Source organism: Aythya fuligula, chromosome 7 (assembly GCF_009819795.1).
Source record: "Aythya fuligula isolate bAytFul2 chromosome 7, bAytFul2.pri, whole genome shotgun sequence".
NCBI classification, from domain to species: Eukaryota; Metazoa; Chordata; class Aves; order Anseriformes; family Anatidae; genus Aythya; species Aythya fuligula.
The window spans coordinates 31,461,855-31,485,189 of NC_045565.1; the positions used below are offsets into that span (position 1 = coordinate 31,461,855).

Here is a 23,335-nt window from a genome sequence, read left to right on the forward strand (position 1 = left end):
GTGCTGTGTGAATCACAGCCCATTTAACAGTGACATTGATGCTAGGCTGCTCCAGAGAAGGAAAGGCAGCTCTGCCCATTACATACCAGCCAACATCATTAGGGTCAATTACCCCATTAGTGCTGAAACAGACCACAGATTCCTTACATGTGAGCAGAGAGCTTCAATCCTCTCCAAGTATCACTTTCAACTAGCAATCACAAAACAGGCACATGGAGATATTCAGCTACTTACAAACAGCACTGAGCACCTAGCAGAATTAGGTCCTTAATTAGGATTTAATAAGCAGCTAATTGTAATGGCAGTGGTCTCATTAGCTTGATGCCTCATTACTGTGAACACAGATCAAGTTGAGAAAGCCAGTCAGCCTTGCAAGCCTCTCCAAACAATGCAACTGGGGTTGATTAAAGCAAGCACTGCTTTTGTGGCAGCTACTAATGAAAAGCAATTTCATAGCCAATGGGAAACTAACAGTAATTTGTGTCACTCTTTTTCAGAATGTCTTTAGTAAGAAGCATGGGACCAGGAAGTTTGTTAATACTAAATAAATGCCAAAAATGAAGAGGAAGAATTCATAGTCAGCACTGCAAAATCGGGAACACTGGACTGGAACGATGTTTGCACCAAAGACAGCACATGGAAATTACTAATGACAGTTAATTGTAAAACCTCTAAAGCAAACCAATGTATTTCTGAATCATGAAGAACTTAACAGTCTTTGGTTACCTGTTATGTCTATTTAAGCTGTAAGTTCCAGTATAAGTTCAGGTACTGCCCCACAGGAGCTGAAATCACGTTGAATTTTGACTGCAGTGTTCAACTTGCCTTTGATCAAACAAAAATGTCTGTTTAGTGATTCTCATCTGCCTCCATTTGTAGATGATCATAGCTACAGGTCCAAAATCAAGTTCTGCATTTATTAGGAATAGTATTTATTGCTATGTGTTTCATATATCTTTTTTCTTGTGATTCCAGAAATTTAGAGAAAAAGACAGAGTGCTCCTTCGTGAAAATTAACGATCAATTACTTATTTCTGAATGCAAATCAAGAAGGAGTAGCCTCTATGCTCTGCTGCTCACCTGCTTTCAATCAAGAACATGAAGTTTTCTAAGGCTAGGAGTTTGCAGCAAGCCATTCTACATCATCTTTGCACCACACAGAACCAATGTGACAGCTGGTAAAACAAATTCAAAAGACATGGCTCATTTAAAAATAAATATTCTGGTCTTGATCTCCATGTATCAAAGTTTCTGCAAGTCATATATGAAAAGTCTTGTACAGAAGGGAATTGAAACTTTTTGAAGTTGATAGTGATATGGAAAATTACCAATCTGTGTGCATGTGTTTGTGTGTTGAAAAGATGCCTGCAAAACAAATCTTTACCTAGAATGCCCTTCAGGTGAAAAATACAGAGATATACCTACCACAGAGAGCACACCATGCTGATACCATTGTGAATCACTTTACTCTGGCACAGGCAGCATTTGCAGCATAGCAGCAAGCAGCTACACCCCTTGTGGACCGTCACAGCTCTTGGTTAGCAACTGTTATGAAAAGAAACAATGCTCACAGCCACCAAAGCCAGAGAAATCCCTCAGAAGCCTGAGGATGTGATTTCTCAGTAGTTAAGAGGCATTACTTATTACGCTGTGATGTTGCCATTGCCTTTGTCCTGCACAGGTGCCAGTATCTGCAGGCAACAGGCTGAGGGAGAGGGAGGACAACCAGCAGAAAAACCCTTATCATTTTTTTTTTTTTTTTTTTTTCCTGGTCTGTTTCTTTATTGGTTTAGATCTCTGAACTTGCTCACCCTGAAATCAAAAAAAAAAACAAAAACAAAGCATCAATATCTTCACTTGGAGCATCAGTTGTGTGCTTACAGAGTCCATGGTGAACAAAGAGCACCACTCAAAGATGTTAACACACACAGAGAGGTTCTCAAGGATAGCCCAGCACCATTACAAGAGAGCAAACATGGATTTCACTCAGCCAGTTAATACAAAACAATAACAAAGAGCCACGATGCTAGGAAGTCCGGCTGCCTGCTATTGATTTTATACCACAAAAATCCAATGAGAAAGTCTTTGTGAAAGGCTCAGGCAGCCTTCAGAGAGCTTGTTTCACACCAAAGTGCTGTGGCAAGCACAAGATTTGGGGCTGACCCAGGGATTTCTCCCAGCAGGCTGTCCCTGAGAGCTGCTCTGCACCTGCCAGGCGGGCTGCAAGAAGAGCAGCGGGTGCCCTGGTGGGCCCCACTCTCAGCTCTCCTGTGCTTTATCCAGGAAAGTGCTCATTGTCAAGGAGCTGGGTGGGACAGGAGGTCAGTGGATGGTGCTTTTCTCCAGCTACAGAACAAGAGGCTACACTTGCCTGGCCCACGAGCTGACCAGGAACATGCAGCGTGCCCGTCAGGCAACCCCAGCCTCCTGTAGCCCCGTCCACATGTGGCAGCATTTTACCAGTGAAAATTACACCCGATCCTCCTCATCTCCAGTGCTGCACAGAAGGATGAAGCAGCTTATAGAGGCTTCATGCCTCCTGCTGTCAGTTTTGATCGCGTTGCTATGAAGCCTCCTGTAAGCAGCCAGCTCAGCTGGGCAGGAGTGAGGAGAGGAACGGAGGCAGGTCAGGATCTGTTCAGCTGGCAGTGGTTGTCACCTCTGCTTCCCTCCTTGAGGCAGAAACACAGAGAAAACAGGATCTGAGAAAGGCAATTCCAGTAACGGAACACGCTGCACTGAACGCAGCCAGCTGTGCTATGCAACCGCTCTCTGGAAGGAAAGAGCTACCTAATTACCAAAAGTGCCATTTCTAGAGACTGAGCAGCACCAGTCCCGGCTGTGTATGCTGCAGGATTTAGGAGCAATCTACATCAAAACGCTGCTGTGCGTCAGAGAGCGTACAGTCCAAACCAGACAATGTGGTGGACAGCAAGAAGGAGGACGTCAAAGGCAGACCAAGACTTTAAGCTTGAAAATTACTTAATGAGGCAAGGAGAGACAGGATTTATCATCATCTGTGCAGCATCATCTAAGGGGAAACAGAGCTGGGAGGGCTGAACTAGAGAGACAGACAGACAGGTGCCCTGATCTGTGAAATATCCAAAACAGAAATGAGAAAAAAGCAATAATGGCCTCTTCATGGGTGAGGAATGGAGGCTTAGCATGGCTATATGACATTTTTAAAGTTAAGTACCCCAGTACTTGGAAAAGCATCGAGAGTACTGGACAGAAGAGGGCTAAAAATATGTGATACCAAGCTCGGCAGCATTTCCATACCTGGCTGCTATTTCCAAAGTTGAAGCAGGTACTTAAGTGATCAGGTACAGCTGAAGTACAGCAAGAAGTGAAATACAAATTTCCAAAATCACTGGCATTCTCCCTCTCACCCCCCCCCTTACCTTGTACTGTAATTGCTTTCCAAAAATTACATTCAAATCTCCATAGTCAGTGCAGTTTCAACAGTACAGAGTGTGCAAAACTCTTAAATCCCCAGGCTCTCTCAATGGCCACAGAGATGGAGAACAGCAGGTAAGTAATCATTTCAAAAACAGGGTATTTGCCTTATTCTGGAAAGATTTGTGGACTTGTTGTGCAAGGGACTGTCACACTAGCAATCTGTGTGAGGAAAAGCAAAGCTAGATGTTTTTTAAACTTATAATTTTGTTGTAAATGTAAGTGCTGAATACTTTTTAAAATTGTTCATAAATTGCATTACTCTAGCATTAACATTAATTTTGATGTTAGTGACTACTTGTACTTTATGGAGCTCTAAGAAATACACCAAGCAAAATCTGATTTTAGCAAAGAAAAAGATCTTGCAACTGGAACAAAAAGTCTCTCTCCCTCATGCCAAAGCCATAAAATTATTTCTCAGAAGTCAGTGGGGATTTTCCCACAAAGGTATGCATTTCCTGATAGCGAAGGTAACAACCAGCATTAAATCTTGGTGGCTCACCAGGCCCACAAGCAATTTGTGTTAGTTAATTGTGTAACCACCCCCTACAACAGGCCCTCCAGCAGGAGCAGAGCCACGGGGGACATGCAGGGACCAGAGACATCTTCTAGCTGAGCCTGTGACTGCAGGAGCCCAGAGTCACTTTGAGGGGCAGGAAGCTGTGCCCACCCAATTAATAGCTTCAGTCATTTTAGGAACCTTGTCACCGTACCTGCAAAGATGGGGTGGGGAAGGGACAGGCGATGGTTATGTTCAGTCTTGGAATACCAACCACAGTAATTCAGCAGCATGAGGTAGGGCCTAAGAGCATAGAGGAGTAGGAGACCTGCGAAGAAGAAAGGAGCTTCAAGGCACAAGCTTCACCCTCTGGAGATGGGGTTCAGATGCCCACCTGCCAGCAGACGTCCTTCATGAGCCCGCTAAGTCAGGAGCGCCTGCTTCCCCCCAGGAGAAACTATCTATCACCTCCCAGGTTAAGGGATGTGTTGTGGAGAAAATTACCTGAAATGCTGAGAACTACAGGAAGATCTCAGGGACAAGAACCCATGTGAGAACACCTAACTATTTGTCACAAGCTGCATGGCCAAAGCCCTCCTGAGAGCTGCTCCAAGACCACAGCGCACAGTCAGGCGCCACACCTACACAGGACTTCCAAGCAGCACTGCTCTCCTTCCCCAAGCTCCATCACAGTTTATGAACACACAGAGCAGAAATTTGACAAGAGGGAAGACAACTGGGGTCAAAGTGACCTCAACCTCCCTTCTCACCTCCTGCTATAAAAGCAATATAGTCAGAAACACTACTGGTGCTTCCTTCCCCCCTCTATGCTTCCATTTTGCTACTGCCAGTCCCCAAGAGCTGTGCCATTTATTTGGGGCAAGACAAGATACTCGCTACAAGCTCCTGCTCTCTAAAGACAGCTTTGTGAAGCGGCTACTGAGAAAGCAGGCTCATATCTACGAAGGGTCACGTACCTTTGTCAGGATCCCCAGCCATACCTTCATCACCAGTTGTTCTCTCCCTTGGCAAAGGCAACCCAGTTCTGATGAAATCCTCATTAAAAGCTTCCTAAGTAGGAAAAACTATCTTCTACCTCCCATATTGCCAATATACATGTAGCTGCCGGCCTCTTCCCCTGTGTGCCCACGAGGTGCACACGCAGAGGGGCTGGAGGCAGGAATCTGCCAGCTGCTCGCCCTCGACCCCAGCCAGCTCTGGTGCCCCTGGGACATGTGTGGGGATGTGTGGTCTGAGGAAACGTCCAGCAGCCTGTGCTAAACCTGAACAGCACCTCATGAGGTTGCATGAGGGCTTCAGGCAAAGGGAGCCAAGCGATGCGACAGCCAATTCAGCCAGTCTGCCCCCATCACATGAAGCCTTTCCACTCGCTCCTCCACCAAAACTCAGAAAACATCCCTTAGGGAGCCCACAAACTCCTCAAGAGCCAGGCACATCTTCTCACTCACTTTGCTAACTTCCAGCCACCCCATTCACCTCCACACCATGGAGGTCAATCTTCCGTGTCCCCCCAACTACTCCACCTGACTGGCACAGCTGAAGGATGGAGACCGAGGAGATCTGTAACAGCCACAGCTGGAACAGAGCTCCATTTCCCCTACATTACACCCATTTTCAGTGACAAACTGAACTCAAGTCACCTCTGTTACCATTTCTTGCTAGTGATCTGCCATGAACTCTTTGAGGTCAACAACCTCAGCAGAGCCCAGTGTCTGGCCTAGCTTATTGTCTGACCAGTTTCTGTATGTCTGGGCCATTTGTTTAACCCACAGCCTCACACAACATCCCCATTTGGCTTGTGCGTAATTTAGGGAACAGATGAATGCCATTTCCGTTGTTGCCCAAGAGTGGATGTAGCCACGTGTCTGAGCGCTTGCTGAACAAACACCCCAGGTCAAAACCACACACAGCCTTCAGTATTTCGTAGAGAAACTCCTGCTGGTGTCAACGGAGGCAGAACTTCCATCGGTCTTCATAACACCAGCATCACCCATCTTGTGCCCTACCTTGTCTTTACAGCTGCTGCTTCACTTTGTGGTGTGGGTTTTGTTTGCAGCCCCATGATTTAAAAATCCTGAACTATATTTTCAGACAAGAAAAATGTTAGTTTGCAGTGAAACAACCCTCTAACACTGAAGTAACTGCTGGCACCACCCTATGGCTAGATACATGCAACCCCTTTTTGAGCACAGAGCTGTCCCCAAGGAACCCCTCTTACTATCACCTAGTTTGTAAGAGAACAGCCAATACTGCTACCAAAGGCAGATTACTGAAGGTTACTTTTTCATATCCTCAACTTCTAGGAATTCTCCACAAAATGGGAATAAGCCTTTCCGACAGCTCTGACTCAGAGTGATAGGCAGAAGTGACAGGTTTGGACAGCTTGAGAATAAAAGCAGAGAGAACACACCTGCAAACAGCATCAGCTTCATGCATACTGACAGAGACTATAAAAAGGTGAGAGCAGAAGAGAATTGTAAATCATAGGAGTGATGAGGAGTAAATCAGGAGTACTTGATTAGCGGCATATTAACACCTACAGAAGAACAGGCTAGAATTGCTGGTAGAAATTTTAAATATATTTAAATTAATTCCCCCATTCCTGAGGAAGCCATTATGTTGACACTGGTGGTACCTAATATTTCAATCTGTTTTGGAACATCAAGCTACCAGCATTTTAATCTTTTCTGCAACATGACTATTAAGGAAAATTAAAATGCAGCTCTGCTAAATGATTGCCAGTACATCATCCATGCAGAAGTGGGAGCAATAAGACCTAATTTGACAACTGCAACCTCACCCAGGGTAATTAACACAAGCAGGGTTATTAAGCCTAGAGGAATTCAGGTCATGCTATTTCTCTTCAGAAAAAGACAGAAACCTCCTATTTGCATCGTTGTCCTTCCTTAACTGAATATTCCCATCCTGTTGGAGTGGCCCACTTGTGAGCATGCTAGCCACACAGGGAGCCTAGCAGGGCAGTCAGGGGGATACAAAGGAATTCAGCTTCTGCAAATCAGGAGACTCTGGAGAGCTGAAATAGAGACTTGGCATTTAACTTTATGTGGAAAACTACAAGTTTCAATACAGACATTGCTTTGGAGAAGCTAAAGGATGCTGAAATTGTGCCTATGAAGGTACACACCTTTTGCAGAATCTTACTGTGCAATCAAAGACAAGATCTTCTGAACAAAGTGCTGCCTCCTCTTTGTTCATGACTTGTCATATTCCACATGATCTGGCAGTTTTATTGTTAGCTCTCTGTGATTCCAAAAAATGCTCAAAGATTAGTATCATTAGTATCAGTTCATTAGCCTTAATTTGACTGATATAAAACTGAAGTCAAAATGGCTCTATTAAAAGCAGCCAGATCTGCTTTTTTTCCCCTCTGTATAGGTAGCTCATGGAAGAAGTAAAGAGAATAATTTAATAATTGCTAAAGCATTTCCTTGTATATGACACAAGAGGAATTCGCCAGATTATACTAAGCTTGAAATAAGTCATTCTGAGGATGCACACACACCCAAAGCTAAATTAGCTCCAGTGGGAACTAACTTCACAAGCATTATCTTTCAGGATGCTTTTAAAAATCAATAAAGCTCTTGAAATACTTTAAATACAACCAAAGATTTGCTGCAAAGTAGCTAAATCTACTAGTGGAGGTTTGTTCAGTCCTGGGGATTGCTAAATGGAAACCTAAGCACCATTTGGTAGTACAAATAATAATGTCCTCTGTTGCCCAGTGCTCACCTCCAGCCTACTTACTTCACTTCAGTAAATCCAGGGACAAAGGATAATCTCTTGTTTCCCTGTCTGTTAGGCAAAGCAAGTTCTAACCCCAAAGGTTAGCTATGGGGCACATGCACACCCTTCATTACACCTTTAATTAAAAATGTAGCATCAGGGCCTTGGGTACCCCTGCTGTGATGGGATGCTCAGAGAAACCGTGCCAATCTCTCAGAGGTTTTGCAAATTTTGATTTTTTACAGAAGAGCCCAGAGATGACATGCTTTTGCAATCATGCCTCAAAGATGACTCCTGAAGTGTAGGTGAAAGTTTGTTCTGCAGCAACAATCGCAGATGTTAAACCTCAGCCACAGCAGACGAGTTGCTGCTGAACTGCTCTGCTCAGTCTGCTTCGCCCATTTTGGATCTTCAGAGGCAAGTAGATGCTTTGAAGATGAGTAGTTGTGCTGGCAAGCTGACAAGAGGACTTGGCAAACTGTAAGCTGCTTGCTGTCCTGTAATGGCAGATCCTGAAGTTGCAGAGGATCAGTTCGTCCAGCCTCAGAGGATTCACAGCAAAAAGTCAGTGCACTTTGCACTGCAGAAACACCTTGCTAAAAAAAATGAATATTCTCTTGCTAAAAGTTTTTCTTGTTTACTTTTACCCAAGAAAATCAACTTGGCAATTCCCATTTCATCAGCAGGATCAGAGTCAGATATCAAATTCCTGCCTGAAGTCGTCATCTGTGATGTCAAAGTTTGGACACTGTACCAGCAACACCTGTGTGCTAAAACAGGGCACTCTAAAGCGTGAATAATGATGGCTCATTTTGGTAGTTTATAGCATGGATATGTGCATTCACATGGCAATACAGTAGGGCAAATAATTCAGCAAGCCTGTGGCAAGTGAGAACATCTAATGGTGATTTCCACAAAGTGCTTGGTGACATTCCTCACAAAAAGCTCTCTTAAAGATATATATATATATATTATAATAATAATACAAAGCACCAATAAATAATGGATAAGCTTTTCGTTGTGAATAAACTGCCACTTGAAAGCTACAGAGTAGAAGCTGACAGCTCCCTCAGCAGAGAGGTGCCCAGCAGACCACCACAGTGCCTGGTGGACCGCGTCAACCGCTGTATTCACAAAAACCTGAAAAAGAGGTAAACAGTGAAAGTAGCTTCCAGGGGAGTAGAAAAGAGGGTGGCTACAAAGAGCTACAGGACATCATTACACCAAGCAACACAGTAAGTGACACAGCTTACTCAATGTTGCATCAAATGTCAACGTGATGCATTAGAAAAACACAATCCGAATTCTCCTCTCCCAAGAGGAGGTCCGAGTTACTGCTACCCACAAACGAGGTCTTTAGACTGGAACAAAAGCTCTAAAAAGCATCGGTTCCATATGTACTGGTTATCAAGATAAGGCAAATGTTATGCCAGAGAATTATAATAAAGAATTTTTATACCAAACCATGAATCGGGTGAGGGATTTATATCAACAGTTATGGGTGCAGTTTTTCAGTTCATGACACGTCCCCTGAGGGAGACATGGAGCACAAGCATGCAGGAAGGATTTTGTTTTAATTCATGGGTGTCTCGTTCCTGCATATCTGTATTTAATAAGTACAGTGCTCTCTGAAACAGAAGATTGGAGCCACAACCAGAAAGCATACAATCACTTGAACATGCTTGTAGAAGTTGTAACTGAGGGAACAAATAGGCTAATGAGTTTATTTATATTATAAGCAGATAATCACCAGGTATGATGCATCTCTGTACTTGGATGAAATTCTGCCTAGCGTTCACTGGAACAGACTAAAATGTGGTCAGCACAAAAGCACAGCTGAAGCTGTGGCCATTACCAGGATACAACAGTGAACCCCCTTGGGATGACGATGGATACACACTCTTTCCATTACATAATTTTAAGGGAACTTCAAGGGGACTGCAGGCATGCAGCAGTCAAAATCCTGTACCTTGAACAATGTGGGCTATGCAAGGAACTGGGAGCAGCAGGTGCCTACTCAAGACCAAACACAAAATTCATCTAAGAACCAAGCAGGCCTGTTTCCCTGCTGCTCTTGCACAGGTAGGGCAGGTCTTGCCTGTCAAGTTCTGCTCCCAGCTCCTTTGATGAGAAAGCTTCAAGTATCAGCAGGCCACGGCTGGCAACACAGAGAGCCAAAATGGAAATCTTAAAGTATTCACACTCTGTGCTATGTGGCACCTGCTCATGAAAGGTTTTGCTTTATCTTATCCATACAGGGAACCTAAGTCAGGCATCTTAAAAAATGGGCAATTTAACATCGCATGCCCTAACCTGCCTCATGTGTGAGGCACATGGCACTGCTCAGCTGTGTCTGCCACAGGAACAAGTCACCCTGAAGATAAGATGTGAATTTGCAGTACATCAGCTATTCCATGGGAATATCCCTGGAGATTCTTTTTGGGCATATGCTCACAGATAACTTACTTCAGAGTCACAAGGTGCTTCTATGGGACAGCAACATGGACCTAATCAGATGCACCACGTCACCTCATCAGCAGCAAGCTCATGGCTCTGCATACCTTGTATTTCAAAGAGGTGCTCTCGTCCTGACACAGGGTAACACCTTCTGCCCATCCCGGGATGGACATTTACGGATTGCTCTCTGTACAAAACCTTTCAGCTTGCTGACAGATGGCAGCCAACAAGTAACTTACCTGCTGCCCACAAGAGGAACTGGCGATAACCCAGGTCAGCTCGGAAAGTTTGTCTTAAGGAATGATTAGCTGAAACACAACTCTAAAGAGACAGTAAGTGCTTTTATTAAATTTGTTTTGATGCCATCATTAGGAGACTCAACTTTCCTGTTCTGTGCTAATTAGACCAGCCGGCAGAAGCCCAGAAAGAGGAACATCAATCAAGGGCATCTGGAGCACTGCAGGAACAGACAGACAGAGACTGCCAGAAGGGATTTCTGAGTGCTCATTGCCTATGAAGTTTTGGAATCCCCTTCAACCAGTCATTCAAGTTAGGTCAAGACACATGGATTTAATCCTTCCAGCCCCTCTAGCAAAGTGCAAAGTCAGGGAGCTTTCAGCTGAGGCCAAATCAGCAGGTCTGTCTCTAACACAGGAACACCAACCTCCTGCACCTCCTGACAGACGCTGAGACTTCCCCTCACACGTGATTCTGCTCCGCATCCAAAGGCAGCATATTTAACTACTAATAAAGAAGAATTGACATTCTCCAACCTTTTTCCTGTAACCACTGGTACAAAAATACCTTGTCAGGCTAGTATCACACCAACTTGTGGTATAAAAAGTAATGTCCTATTGGGCAACATACCTTCCTCTGTGCTGTAATTACTAAGAAAATGACACTTCCCAAAGCCTACCCTGGTACACGCCTTCCACAGCTGCCATTTTATCTGAAGCTTGAAAGGCTACTAAAAAGATCCTTTATCCAAGATGAAATCCAGAATTCAAACACTGCAGTGCTACAAGCACAGCACCCTCAATGCGACTGATTGTCCTGGACCAAGTTATGGTGGAGACCAGCAAGTGAGATCAGTGACAGACACCCAAAACCCATCCCTGGAGGAAAAAACCTTCTCTTCCAGCTAAAGACCCTTTCAAGAGAAAGCTATGGAAGGCAAGATCCCGGACTCTGCCTACAAAGCCTCTGCTACCTTACCTAGCGATAAAGATTCAGTAGGACTCAGCATTTCCTGTCACAAAAGGCATACTAGCTATGGGCTGGGATCAGAGATTGTGCTGAGGCTGTGTGACAGGACACGGCTACATGCTGTAGTGCTGGCCTGATCTGCGTGCATCTGCCTCCACAGCCACTCCACCCCCACTGCTTGCATGTGGCCAAAGGCAGAGCAGGGACGGCTGCGCCTCATGGCAGCGAGGCACCGTGTCCGCTCCTGCCTCTTCATGACACTGTTTTATTCATAAAAGCACTTTCTTAGCTTTTTCCACACTTAGAACAGTTCTGGAACATCATGGTTAAGATCTCAGAGAATCAGAATAGCCTGAGTTGGGAGGGACCCACAAGGATCATCGAGTCTAACTCCTGGCCCACCCAAAAATCAGACCACACGCCTGAGAGCATTGTCCAAATCCTTCTTGAACTCTGGCAGGCTCAGTGCCATGACCCCTGCCCTGGGGAGCCTGTCCCAGTGCCCAACCACCCTGTCAGTACAGAACCTTTTCCTGATACCCAGCATGAGCTGCCCCTGCTGCAGCTCCATGCCCTTCCCCCAGGTCCCATCACCATCACCCTTCCCTTGGGGTTGTCATCACAGACATGAAAAGCAGTGATCTGCCACTCAGAACTTGGCTCTGTGGTGTTTTTTTGTTGTTGTTTGGTTTGTGGGTTTTTTTTGTTCAGTTGGGTTTTGCTTGTAAACACACAGAAAGGAAATGATCATGTCAGAGAAAAATTAAAAGGCACGAATGGGACCGAGCAAAGAAGAGGAGTCAAACTTTTGCTTGAATGCAGTCAGTTCACAAACACTCAACTGCAGGAAGGCGTCAAGGAAATCCAACCGTAGAAGAGCTGAGCACTTATCTGCACGGACCATTCTTCATTGTTTGTGTCAAAGACCGTCTTGCCCATATCTTGGCAATATCCCTACCACCACAGCAGTCAGCAGCGTGAACTTAAGTACTACAGCCTTCAAAATCAACAACTGAAATTTGTCTAAAAATAGTTTAATGTAGCAAGTTTGGCTATAGAACCAGTGCAACATAAAGAGGACACCCATCATATAACCAACTTTACTGCTTAATCTTAACAGAGTAAGCTACAGATGCAATGGATTTACCACAAGTTATTTGGTTAAATTAAATACTGCAGTTAGGATCATGCTGTTCATAATTGTGGCTTTACAGTACCAATGCGTAAGTTGGCTGAGTTAGTTTTACTGTAAAATGCAAGTTTACAGAGAAACAAATAATTTAGTATAGTATGTTGTATTCCGTTTCATGCTCCGTCACAATGATAAAGTCTTAGACAAACAATATTTCAGCATTATGTGGATAATGCCAAAACATACAGAAAATTTAATGCCAGATTTACAACATAATACAGTGCTTAACAAACAGATTTCTTGTGTATGTTGGCCAAGTGAGAAGGCTACACAGGACTGAGAAGCATCCAAACGCTACTCGTAGTGCGTACGAAGTGAACATGCCGCCAGGAATGCTTTACCTTCTGAAGGAAGTGTTGTCCTAAAGTTTGTGTCCCGAGCATAACGCAACAAAATGAATGTAAAACCCTTGCCTCAGCCATGAAGCAAGAGCACTCACTGTATACTTTCAAACTTAACCCAGAAAAACACTTCAAAAAGAGGAAGAAGAGTTGTAATCTCTTGACAATGACGATAGAACTTGATTACTGTACTATGGGAACAGCCATGATGCTGTAAACAAACTTCAACCGAATTTGGTTAATGCATCTACTCTTAACCCAAGAACACTGTCATTTCAGCACAGACTGGTTTTTAAAGCTAAAGACACTACCAGAGGTTTTATTTTTGTTTAAAGCCAAAGCTGGTAAAAATCTGGAAGCCGGCAGATCATTTTTTGTTCCCTACTAGTTTTCATCAACTTCTCCACTGTGTACTGCAGGAAAATTTTTCAAAATACCTGTTTCTGTCTAATGCTACTTCAACTGAAGTAGCTGGTAGCAAAGTTGAAAGAGATGCTCTGAGCATTTGAAAATCCCTACTCAGAGTGGTTTGCTTTTTCTACTGTTAGGTACGGGGTCAGACTGCTGGCATTGCTCTTCAAGGAAAACAAGACACGTATTCATTTTTACTTTTAAAAGAAAAACTTCCTCAAAATTAAATCAGCTTTGCAAACATACAAAGAAATATATAGGTAAACCAGACTGGAATCGCAATCAGACTGTCAAATCACAACAATGTCCTTTTCCTTCTCTTTTTTTTTCCTCCAAATTAAATGTGTTGCCAGAGTAGTTGGTGTGAAACTGATGGAATTAAATTCATTTACACAAAGTCTGGTTACAAAGCAGAAAGAAAATGAAACTTCATCCCTGCCGCTTCTGGTTTTTTATTATTAATATTTTTCCTGCATTTTATAATGTAACACATGCAAGCATAAAGGGGTTTCTGGTGTCTGTGTTGTGTTTTTTCCCCCCATCAGGCTTAAGAGTTGTGCAAGACAAAACTGAATAAACTTTTGCTTCATTTCAGAAAGACTTTATATTAGCAACTTATTTCTTTTTCATAACTAAAAGATGATAAAAATAAATCCATACTAATAGAAAAACAGTCAAACTGCTCTTTCAAGTACATTTCTCCCCTCATAAAGGAATTGCATTAGCCATATACGGATTAAAACCCATGTCACAATCATTAGCATTCAGACCTTAGGTCCAGATCTCCCAGCACTGGACTCAGCTGGACTTGCAGCTGAGTTTACACAAGCCTGGAAGCAGGAGGCTGGTAGGTACACGTGCATGCATTACACCACTCTCGAATTCCCTGATTCTGACTACATCCACTATCACACTCCCATCGTGTCCCTGAAGCAAGAGAAGTGGCGCAGGAGCCACAAAGTGATCTTGGACAGATGGCATCATTCCCTGATCAGGTGCAAAGCTGGTTTCTGCTGACAGAGATGCACTTTGCAGACCTATTAGACTGGAGAATTTTGTCCACAATCCACCCTAAAAAAAAAATTAGCCTTGGCAGCTTATGTTTCTACATAACACAGCATAAAATACAATTTAGTATTTCCTTTAGTCTCGAATTCACATCTCAAACTGTTGCAATTATGGAAGCCAATGAAAAGTTAGAGAGGGGTTTTTACAAGAGTTGGTCCCAGCATTAGACACTAATACATATGAAAAATGAAAAGGGACAAACTTCCAAGCCACTATTAGTGATGGTAATAGGTTCAACTTTTCTTCCTTCCTTCTTAAATTCACCTCCTATCCATACAAGAGAAAAAGTGCAACTTTGCAGCATGTTTGTTCACATGAAGTTTTTCCTCAAGAACACATTTTGCAGTAACAAAGTATGGTCTATAAAGTTGCAAAGTGCACAAGCTGAAGGCACAGAGTACAAACACATAGGAAAACAGAGTTCAAAAGTAACAAATAAAGAAAAAAGAAAAACCTGGAATTTAAAACTCCCTGACAGAAGATACATTTATATGGGACCAACTCTTAAAAGGTGACAATTTTTACACTAATGAACAAATACTGCAAAATAATGAAACTTTATTCTTATTATTTAAGTAAAAGATCCAGAAAATACCTTGAAGTTTAAAAACTAATACACTGACGTGTTAACTAGTTTTAAGAATGTCCTTAATATTAAGAAAAGAGTGCAAAAAAGGTTCTTCCATTCTAACGCTTTTGGAAGCTGCTGATTTCGGCTGCCCATTCCCACTTTGAAAGGATTATTTTTCAAGGTGCGTTCCTCACAATAATCGCAGAGCATGAACTTGTTGAGAGACTAGACCAAGGAAACATGTCTTTCAAAGTCATCCCAATTATAGCAGCAACTGACATTTTATCATATAAAGAAGAAAGTCCAAAACTCTTCTTCGAGGCATAGTTCGTGTCAGAGCTTGAGTATCAGCAGTTGCCAAAGGAGGCTCCAGTTACCTCCTGTGCTCCTCCAGTGTCTGTTCTGGCTAGGAATAGAAGCTGACCCAGTATATTCACTATCTGTACCCCCTGGAGCTTGCACAAGTTGATGAGCCATCTGAAATAAAAAAAAAAGTTCAAGATATTCTCTCATTAAAAAAAACACCCTCTGTCCTTTGCCCCCTTACCCAAACAATCCTAAAAACAGCATTGCCTGCAAAACACCAACAGTGTAGCCTGAAGATGATATACCAAGCAAACAGCCATTCATTCATTTCAGGTTATAATAAGTATTCACAATAGAACCGTATGACATTTATGGCAGGAAATAAAGCAAACACACTCTGTTGAAAGGACAGGAAGAAACTTGGTGGAAAGTGTACAATAAAATGAACTGAAGTTAACAGCGCCAGAATAGATACTATTATCCAAACCTGAAGGCTATTTAAGGACAAGCAATCAAATGCTAGAGGCCACACAGCCAGCTAGCTGCATGCAGAGGTGCAGCCCCCAAGTTCTCACCATCCCCAGGAGCCCAGAGGTCTGCCCATACGCTCAAGCTGAGGGGGGGAGTGCAATACGCTGGAGGGCAGGGTTAGAAGCCACATTCAGTGCAGGTCTACATTGTTCTACTCCCAGTTTGTTCGGAAATACTGAACTTCACTGCACCCAGAACAGACCTCTGCAGAGCCACATCTGGCACACGTCCACAGAACATCCCTCGATTTCATCTTACCGCTCTGAGAATACGCCCGAGCACTGCATCTTTCTTGTTCCAGGTTTCCTTGAGATGCTTGACTCTGGGCAAGACTTTCCTCGACTGTCGGGCAAGACAGTCACAACCCTCACTGACGCCAAGAAATAAAGCCACAACTACCACTTCTAAAGTGCCTACAAAACCTATTATTCTAGCATAAAAGGAAACTAGATTTGTTATAGAGTACAAGCAGCACAGTTAAAAAGGAATACTTAGTAGAGAAACACACAGACAGACAAATATCCTCTCTTCTTGCTTATTGAAAAGAACTTTAACCAGAGCTGGTACAGTATCAGAGTAGAAGATTCATACTTACTGTAAGTTAACTCTTCTCCAGCTCTCTTGCGTGACTGGTCACCTCTAGGAAAGAGGAAGAAGAGAGAGACGTTCACTTGAAAAAAGGAAAATGGTAGCAAAATACTTCAGCACAACCATCAACTTCTCATGGACTTTTAGAAACAAAAAATAAACACGGTAGCAATAATACATCACTGCAGGATTCTCAATTTGCTGAGCAGGAGTACTAGATAATTTTATTTACTTAATTAGTAAAGTCTGAAAGTTCATCTTTGTAGAACGGTATTTTTACAAAATGAAGATGAGAAAGTGCCCATGCACACTGTGGTCTTGTCATGCATAAAGTTGTTTCCTTTAGTTCTATAAGGTTTGGTTGAGAAATTTGAATTATATTTAAAATTCTGCGTCTATCAGCCTAAAACAGTAAGATATGCCTGGAAACCCAGTAGTCTAAATAAGTCCAAGCTGACAGCATTCCCTCTCCAAGCAGAATATTTCAATAACCAGATTTGTATAAACACATGTTGACAGCATTCCTCCTGAAAACCCAGAGCAAAATTCCTATCCATTTCGGAAAAAAATTTTTATTCTTATGCACACAAACTCTTAAGGCTGGAAAATCTTGCTCCTTCACAAGTTTCTTATGACAACAGATACACTGTTGAAACTGTTGTATGAAGAAGAGAGGCTCCGATATATTTTCATCACAGTAGTTATAATTTCACGTTTATCTGCTGGAAACTGGTTGAAATTGGGGATTCTAATAATATGAAGTGTTTTTCCTCTAAAACCACTCTTAAGGTGATAGACCTGCTGTGTATGCCTTGATTAAGCTCTTTCACAGGAGAAATACCACTGGGAGACTGGCTTGCATTCCCATTTTTTGCAGCAATCGTTTATAATAGTGCTGATCAGCTGACTATTTCAACTAGAGCCTGACAGGCCATTAATGCTGAAGACACCTCACTGTGCTGTATTCCTCATGGTTATTGTTGTAGGAAATGCTGCAGCGAAGACATCACCATTTTTGACACAATTATGGAAGAGTGAATGATATTTCTTGCTAACCCAACAGAGTACAAAGGAGCGTGCCAAGTCTGTTAAAAAAGAAAAACAACCCTTTTATACATATGTACATATAAATCTATATGTAGAAATATAACCTTATCATTTATAACCTTTCAGAATTGTTCTGTATTTCTGAACATGGAGAGAGGCTTATTACATCCTGAAATACATTTCAAGGCAAAATGCATTTCAAATATCACTGCAAAATGCCACACAACAAATATATTAACTGTACACACTGTACTTTAACTCTTTGAATACCCTCCAGGCTTACAAGAATGCACCAACTCCCTGACATACAGAATATTGGGCAAAAACACATTCACCTCAGACTAAAAGCAGTCAGTTATTCCACTGCAATGTCGTATTTTGCATTGGTTATTTAGTAAATTGAAAGCAAGCCACACAGAAAGAGCAGTTGCACCACTAGGGTGGGCCAGTTTTCTAAACCTACAAGCCATATCAACGCTCTCCAGGTGGCCAATAACTGGAAGGTCACATAACTGCAGAAAGCCAAAAAGACAGGAACTCAGAAATCAGCCTGCAAACATGTCACACAGAAACCTTTACTTAGTTCTTCCCTGTATGACCATCCTCAAGCCTTAATATCTTCTTTGTCCCCCCCCGCTGTACATGACACAAGGCAGAAACAGTTTCCTATGGATTTGCAATGGTTCCAGTGCAAGAAAAGGTTGAAAATTAGAGAAAATTAAGTGTCCCTTTTTTGTTTTGTTCTGTGCATTATGTTTATTGTCAGCATTATATGTCTACTCAGTTTCAAACCATCTCCAACTTCTGCTTCCTGGGCCAAATGCAGTGCATTTCACAGCTCTTATGGCTTTGTTTTCAATATCTTATCTCTCGCACATCCATACAAAAACAACTTCTCTCAATAAAAAGCCAGCAAACAAAAGCAGTTTTCTGTCTTCTTCTTTATAAAGAGTGCAGCGATAACACTATTTTGGTCAGTAGCGCAGTTTAGAAGCTCACTGATTCACTACATTTTGAAGAGAGAGAGCCTGAGATGACCTTAGAGGAAAACTACACAAGAGTATGAAATCCAGGACTACATCTAACAGGAGACATACCACATCAGGTAGGCGTTCAAACTACAAGACCAGGTTCTCAGCGTTCCACAGGTAAAGTAAAGAAAGTTGTGTGGTTTTCACACAAAAATGAAACTACCAGGAACTGAGCATGATAGCTTTCCCAGCCTGATCTTGGTTTGTCAGACTAGTGCCAAAGCAGTACACAAACGTGGTAAATGTGCTCTGCTCTCACCAAGCCAGACTGATAAAAGAGCACACAGTAACTGGCAGAGCCCACGCTGAACAAGATAGGTAAGGAAAATTTTCTCCTATCTCTTAGTGTTTGTTCATTCCCCAATTTAAAGCTCAGTCAGAAGAGAAATTCTCATTTAAACTAAATACCTGGCCTGCATAAATAGCTATGAAGGTAGAATAAGAAATCATCAACTTAATAACATTCAGAAACATCGTAAAAAAGGCAGCTCAGAAAATAAACGGCCAACATAAAAGGCTGAATGAGACCATGACCATGCATTAGAAATGCAATCAAAGCACAAGGAAGCATGAACTGTTTAGTAATCTGTTTCATGAAAATATTTTAAGACTTCTGGTCTTCTGACTACAGGTTCTATCTGCAGGGTTGGTAGTGCTCAAAACACTTTTAGGCCATACTTTAGATATTGAGCTTTGAAGGTTCTTTATAAACTCTTAAAGTAATTCTTCAATATTTTTATGTGTATCCGTTTTTACTATTTCAGCACTGACCATCACAATTGTTACAGAAGACTTTTAATAATTAATAATTATTATTACCTAGCAAATCCATTCTGCATAAGTTCTCTTTGAAGTTTCTGGTCTTGAGCAGCATATTCTTGAAGCTCAGATTCCACTGCAGGGGGTAGAATGTTTGGGATGAATTTAGAAAATAAAGCTGGTGCCATCTGTACCCATTCTGTAAGGAAAACCAACCAAAAAAAAAAAATGGAAGGAGATTTGTGAAAATTTTGCCATTTGGAAAAAAATTAGTAGCAAATTTATTATATACCTTTGTTCTATCTTAAATAACTTCTAGGATTTTGAATTAAAAACCAATAGAGCAAATATTCAGAAAGCAGAACAAATATTCAGACTGTTAAACTCAGATATTTACATGTAGATAAAGGAATTTCTTTGTGTCAACCTCACTATCAAACTGAAATTCACTTCTTGCTGTGTCTCTCGAGGCCTGCTGAATCTTTGGATGCTCTCAGAGATGTATTGCAGATGCAAACCCACCTTGAAAAAAAGATTATTTGCAGCATTTTACTCTGGGAAGGAGATTCTCAGAACTTGCACCACTCCTCCCTGAGCCTTACCTTCTAGGAAGCACAGTAATAACACCACACAACCCTGCCTCTCCATCCCCCACTTCAGATGAACTGACACAATTCTTACACTGATCTTCCAAAGCTTAGATGAACATTTGTTAATATTCATCATACAATTTTAACTTGTATGGGTTCAGCTTCAGGATAGGAAGTGTGATTTAATTTCACTACAGCAAACATTGCCTTCCAGGAGCAAGATGCGTTTAACTTAAAGCCTCTTCAATGCAGGTAAGAAACACGGGAGACTGAACAAAGGATGAAAACAGTGTTTATAGCAACCGTGTAAGAAGTTCTGAGAAAAAGTACATACACTTCAAACATTTCTAAACCTAAATTTTCCAGAGGTTGTAGCAGTTACCTTAAACTGCATCTTCACATGGTAAAAAAGGAGTGCTTTATGTTCACTAAGGCACATTTTAAGTTTTTATCCAATTCCCACACATGGTTGCTTGGTTAATGCCAAGCTTCAACAGTCTGTCATCAGCAACCCCACAAAGTAATGATTACTGGTGTATAGGTGGTTTAAACAACAGCAAAAAAAAAAAAAAAAAAAAACAACGCATTAACCTCCCTCATCATGACAGCAGTGCTTGATAACAAAATAACCACACAGACTTGAAACAGCACTTCTCATCTTATACAATGCAGTAAAAAATAAATAAATAAAATAAATAAATAAATAGAATGCTTAACAACTCCTTCAACAGCTGTGTTCCTACAGAAAAAGGAAAAATTACAGAGCAATTCCTGAAGAGATGATTGTGCACGTCTCTGTAGGCCCGCTGAGAAGCGTTGCTTTGTGCAACTGAATTCAGCCGAGAGAGAAGACTTGCTAAGAGTGGGTGAATTTCTCCATTTCCATTACCATTTTTGTTCTTCCCAGAATGATATGGATGGGTACTTAAAAACCATCTAGTTCCAAGCTCCCTGCTACGGGAAGGGATGTCACCCACTAGGTCAGGTTGCCCAGGGCCCCATCCAACCTGGTCAGGGATGAGGCATCCACAGCTTCTCTGGATAACCCGTTCCAGTGCCTCTCTACCCTCAGTGTAAAGAATTTCTTCCTAATACCTAATCTACTCTCCTTCAGTTTAAAGCTGTCACCACTTGCCCTATCACTGCACCTCCTGACAAAGAGACCCTCCTCAGCTTTCTTCCTGTAGGCCCCTTTTGGTACTGGAAGGCCTCTGAAGACCTCTCCAGAGCCTTCCCTTCTCCAGGCTGAACAACACCAACTCTCATCCTGGCTTCACAGGAGAGGTGCTCCAGCCCTTTGATCATCTTTCCCAGAGGTTGAAGAATTTAAGGAGCAGGTAATTAGAGTAAATGTGTACCTGTTTAAGCAATAAAGTCAATTACCTGGGTCTTCCTACCCAGCTGTTGAAAGCAGATTTCACAAGCTGTTGGAACAACCTTTATACTCAAAGACCTTACAGACATAAGGCAACTATTCAAAATCTGATTAGCCCCATGACACCAAATCAAACTAGTACCTGCCTGTGGAGTAAACAGACCAGACAGGGATCATCTGAAATGGATAAGACCACCACCCATAACATTAAATGCAGTACAACACAACCCCATGGGACTGCTTTCAAAAGAAACCATGCTTTCTTAATAACTTATATACCCTTCCTTTGTTTGACATTGAACAGTTCATAAAAATGAAAGAAATACCATGATAAAAATAGTAGGATGTTAATTTTGTTGTGGAAAATAACCTGGCTTAGTAAAAGTGATTTATCCATGCATTTTGTAAATGGAGGGTCCACTGCATTCCTGTGTTGCATAAATGCTAGAGATTGCTCTACAAAAAAAGAGTTTTTTGTGAAGCTTTACCATCCCCTTTTCTATTTCTATAAATGGGGACTCCCAAACAAAAATAGACTGAAGCTGGGACACTGCAGTACTCAAAACAAAACAAGAAAATAGAAAGAAAGGGAAGGAGATCTAATCTGCTTTATTTTTTTTTTGATTGATTTTTGCTTTTTAAAGATGTAAAAAAGTAAGAGAACCATTTTGATTCTGAAGTTTCAGAAGATGACCAAACCATTTCCTTTCCAATTCTCAGAGGCAGATAGGGATTGACAGCAAGACTGCATTACATCATTAGAGAATGAAAAATCATTTCAACATTGTTAGAACGATACATTTTACTTTTACAAGCTGAACTGCCATTTCAGCATGGAAATCAAATTCACAGCAAGCTTCAGGTACCATTTATTTATGGATATTTTGAATACTTCCTGTGTTGCTAAACTCTTTCCAAGTGTAGGGTAGAGCTCTGCTCTCTTCTCCAAGTATTACAGAATGAAGGATTTCTGCACAAAATTGATTAAAATCTGCAACACGTCTTTGCTATCAATCGAATTGTTGCACAAGACATCCATGATGGATGTCCAGGAGTTAAATTAAGCTCTTGCATGAAATAATACCAAAGAAATAATGGCTTTACAGAAGAAACTGTCATTCATCTTACATCAAAGATCTAGACTTTTGAAGGAGCAGCTCACAACTCTCACCATTTCAATACATCAGCTTCTAAATTTCTGCCATAATTGACCCATTACGAAGCCTTCCTTATCTCTACAGAGCACAAGAAATAGGTCTTCCCATTACCTTCAGAACAGAGGATTTTTGTTGTTGTTGTTTCCCCAGCAATGCCCACCACAAGTGATTTCAGTACCCACATGGTTCGTTATCTTGTCACCTTGTGCAGGTCACAGAGATGGGCAGCAAGAATTGGGACCCCTTTACATAGTACAATTATGCATCACAATGGACAAAAATCAACACACATTTGCATGTTAAATATATATTAGATAATTAACAGCTGCATTTTTAGTGAAACATATATGAACAACAGTATTGACAGACAAACAGTTTTCTTTTTTACCTGGTCTTAGTGTATACAGGCCTTTCACAATGTTTGCCATGGTTGACGGAGTTATTTGAAACGGTGTTGACTGAGCTTCCAAAAGTAAAGCTGAAATAAAATTAAGAGAAGTATAATTAGCCATCTTTCTAATAAATACTAGGGTCTTACTCATATTAAAAAAAAAAATATACAGTAATTGTGCTTTTTGTTGTTGCTGTTGTTGTTATCAGATGTCCTTAAAGGAAAGTGCCAGGTATCTGATTGACAACTTAATGCTCAAAGGTAATAAAACAATCACCTATGTACAGAAGTATTCTGTTCATATAAAGTAAGGAATGAAAAAATAAGTTATTCCACATTTTCACATTTTGAGAGAGAGCAGGAGGTGTGAGGAAAAACCAAGCAAGCAATGGCTGTAAGTATTCAGATACAGAACAGAAGTAAACAATTTATTTTTAGAAGCACTCTTATACTGAGAGATTCACACAAATCCCTGCGTTGTATCATTTACCATCTTGCCTTTAAACTAAGGCTGGATTGAAAGCTTATGAATGAAGTACAAGCAACATAGAAAATATGCAGAAATAACAAAGTTGTTTGTTCTTTTAAATAAAA

General features: G+C 41.6%; 1 protein-coding gene across 1 annotated transcript in view; it reads right to left on the reverse strand.

Moving 5' to 3' along the window:
* Positions 1-13,084: 13,084 nt before the first annotated feature.
* Positions 13,085-23,335, reverse strand: part of CACUL1 (CDK2 associated cullin domain 1) — a 48,465-nt gene continuing 38,214 nt past the window's right edge. Inside the window, exons 6-9 of the mRNA XM_032191103.1 lie at positions 22,739-22,828; positions 19,289-19,427; positions 16,399-16,442; positions 13,085-15,443 (exon numbers count right to left, since the gene is read on the reverse strand). Of these exons, the coding sequence (XP_032046994.1) occupies positions 15,403-15,443; positions 16,399-16,442; positions 19,289-19,427; positions 22,739-22,828 (314 nt within the window). The 3' untranslated portion in view covers positions 13,085-15,402. The remainder of the gene's footprint in view (positions 15,444-16,398; positions 16,443-19,288; positions 19,428-22,738; positions 22,829-23,335) is intronic.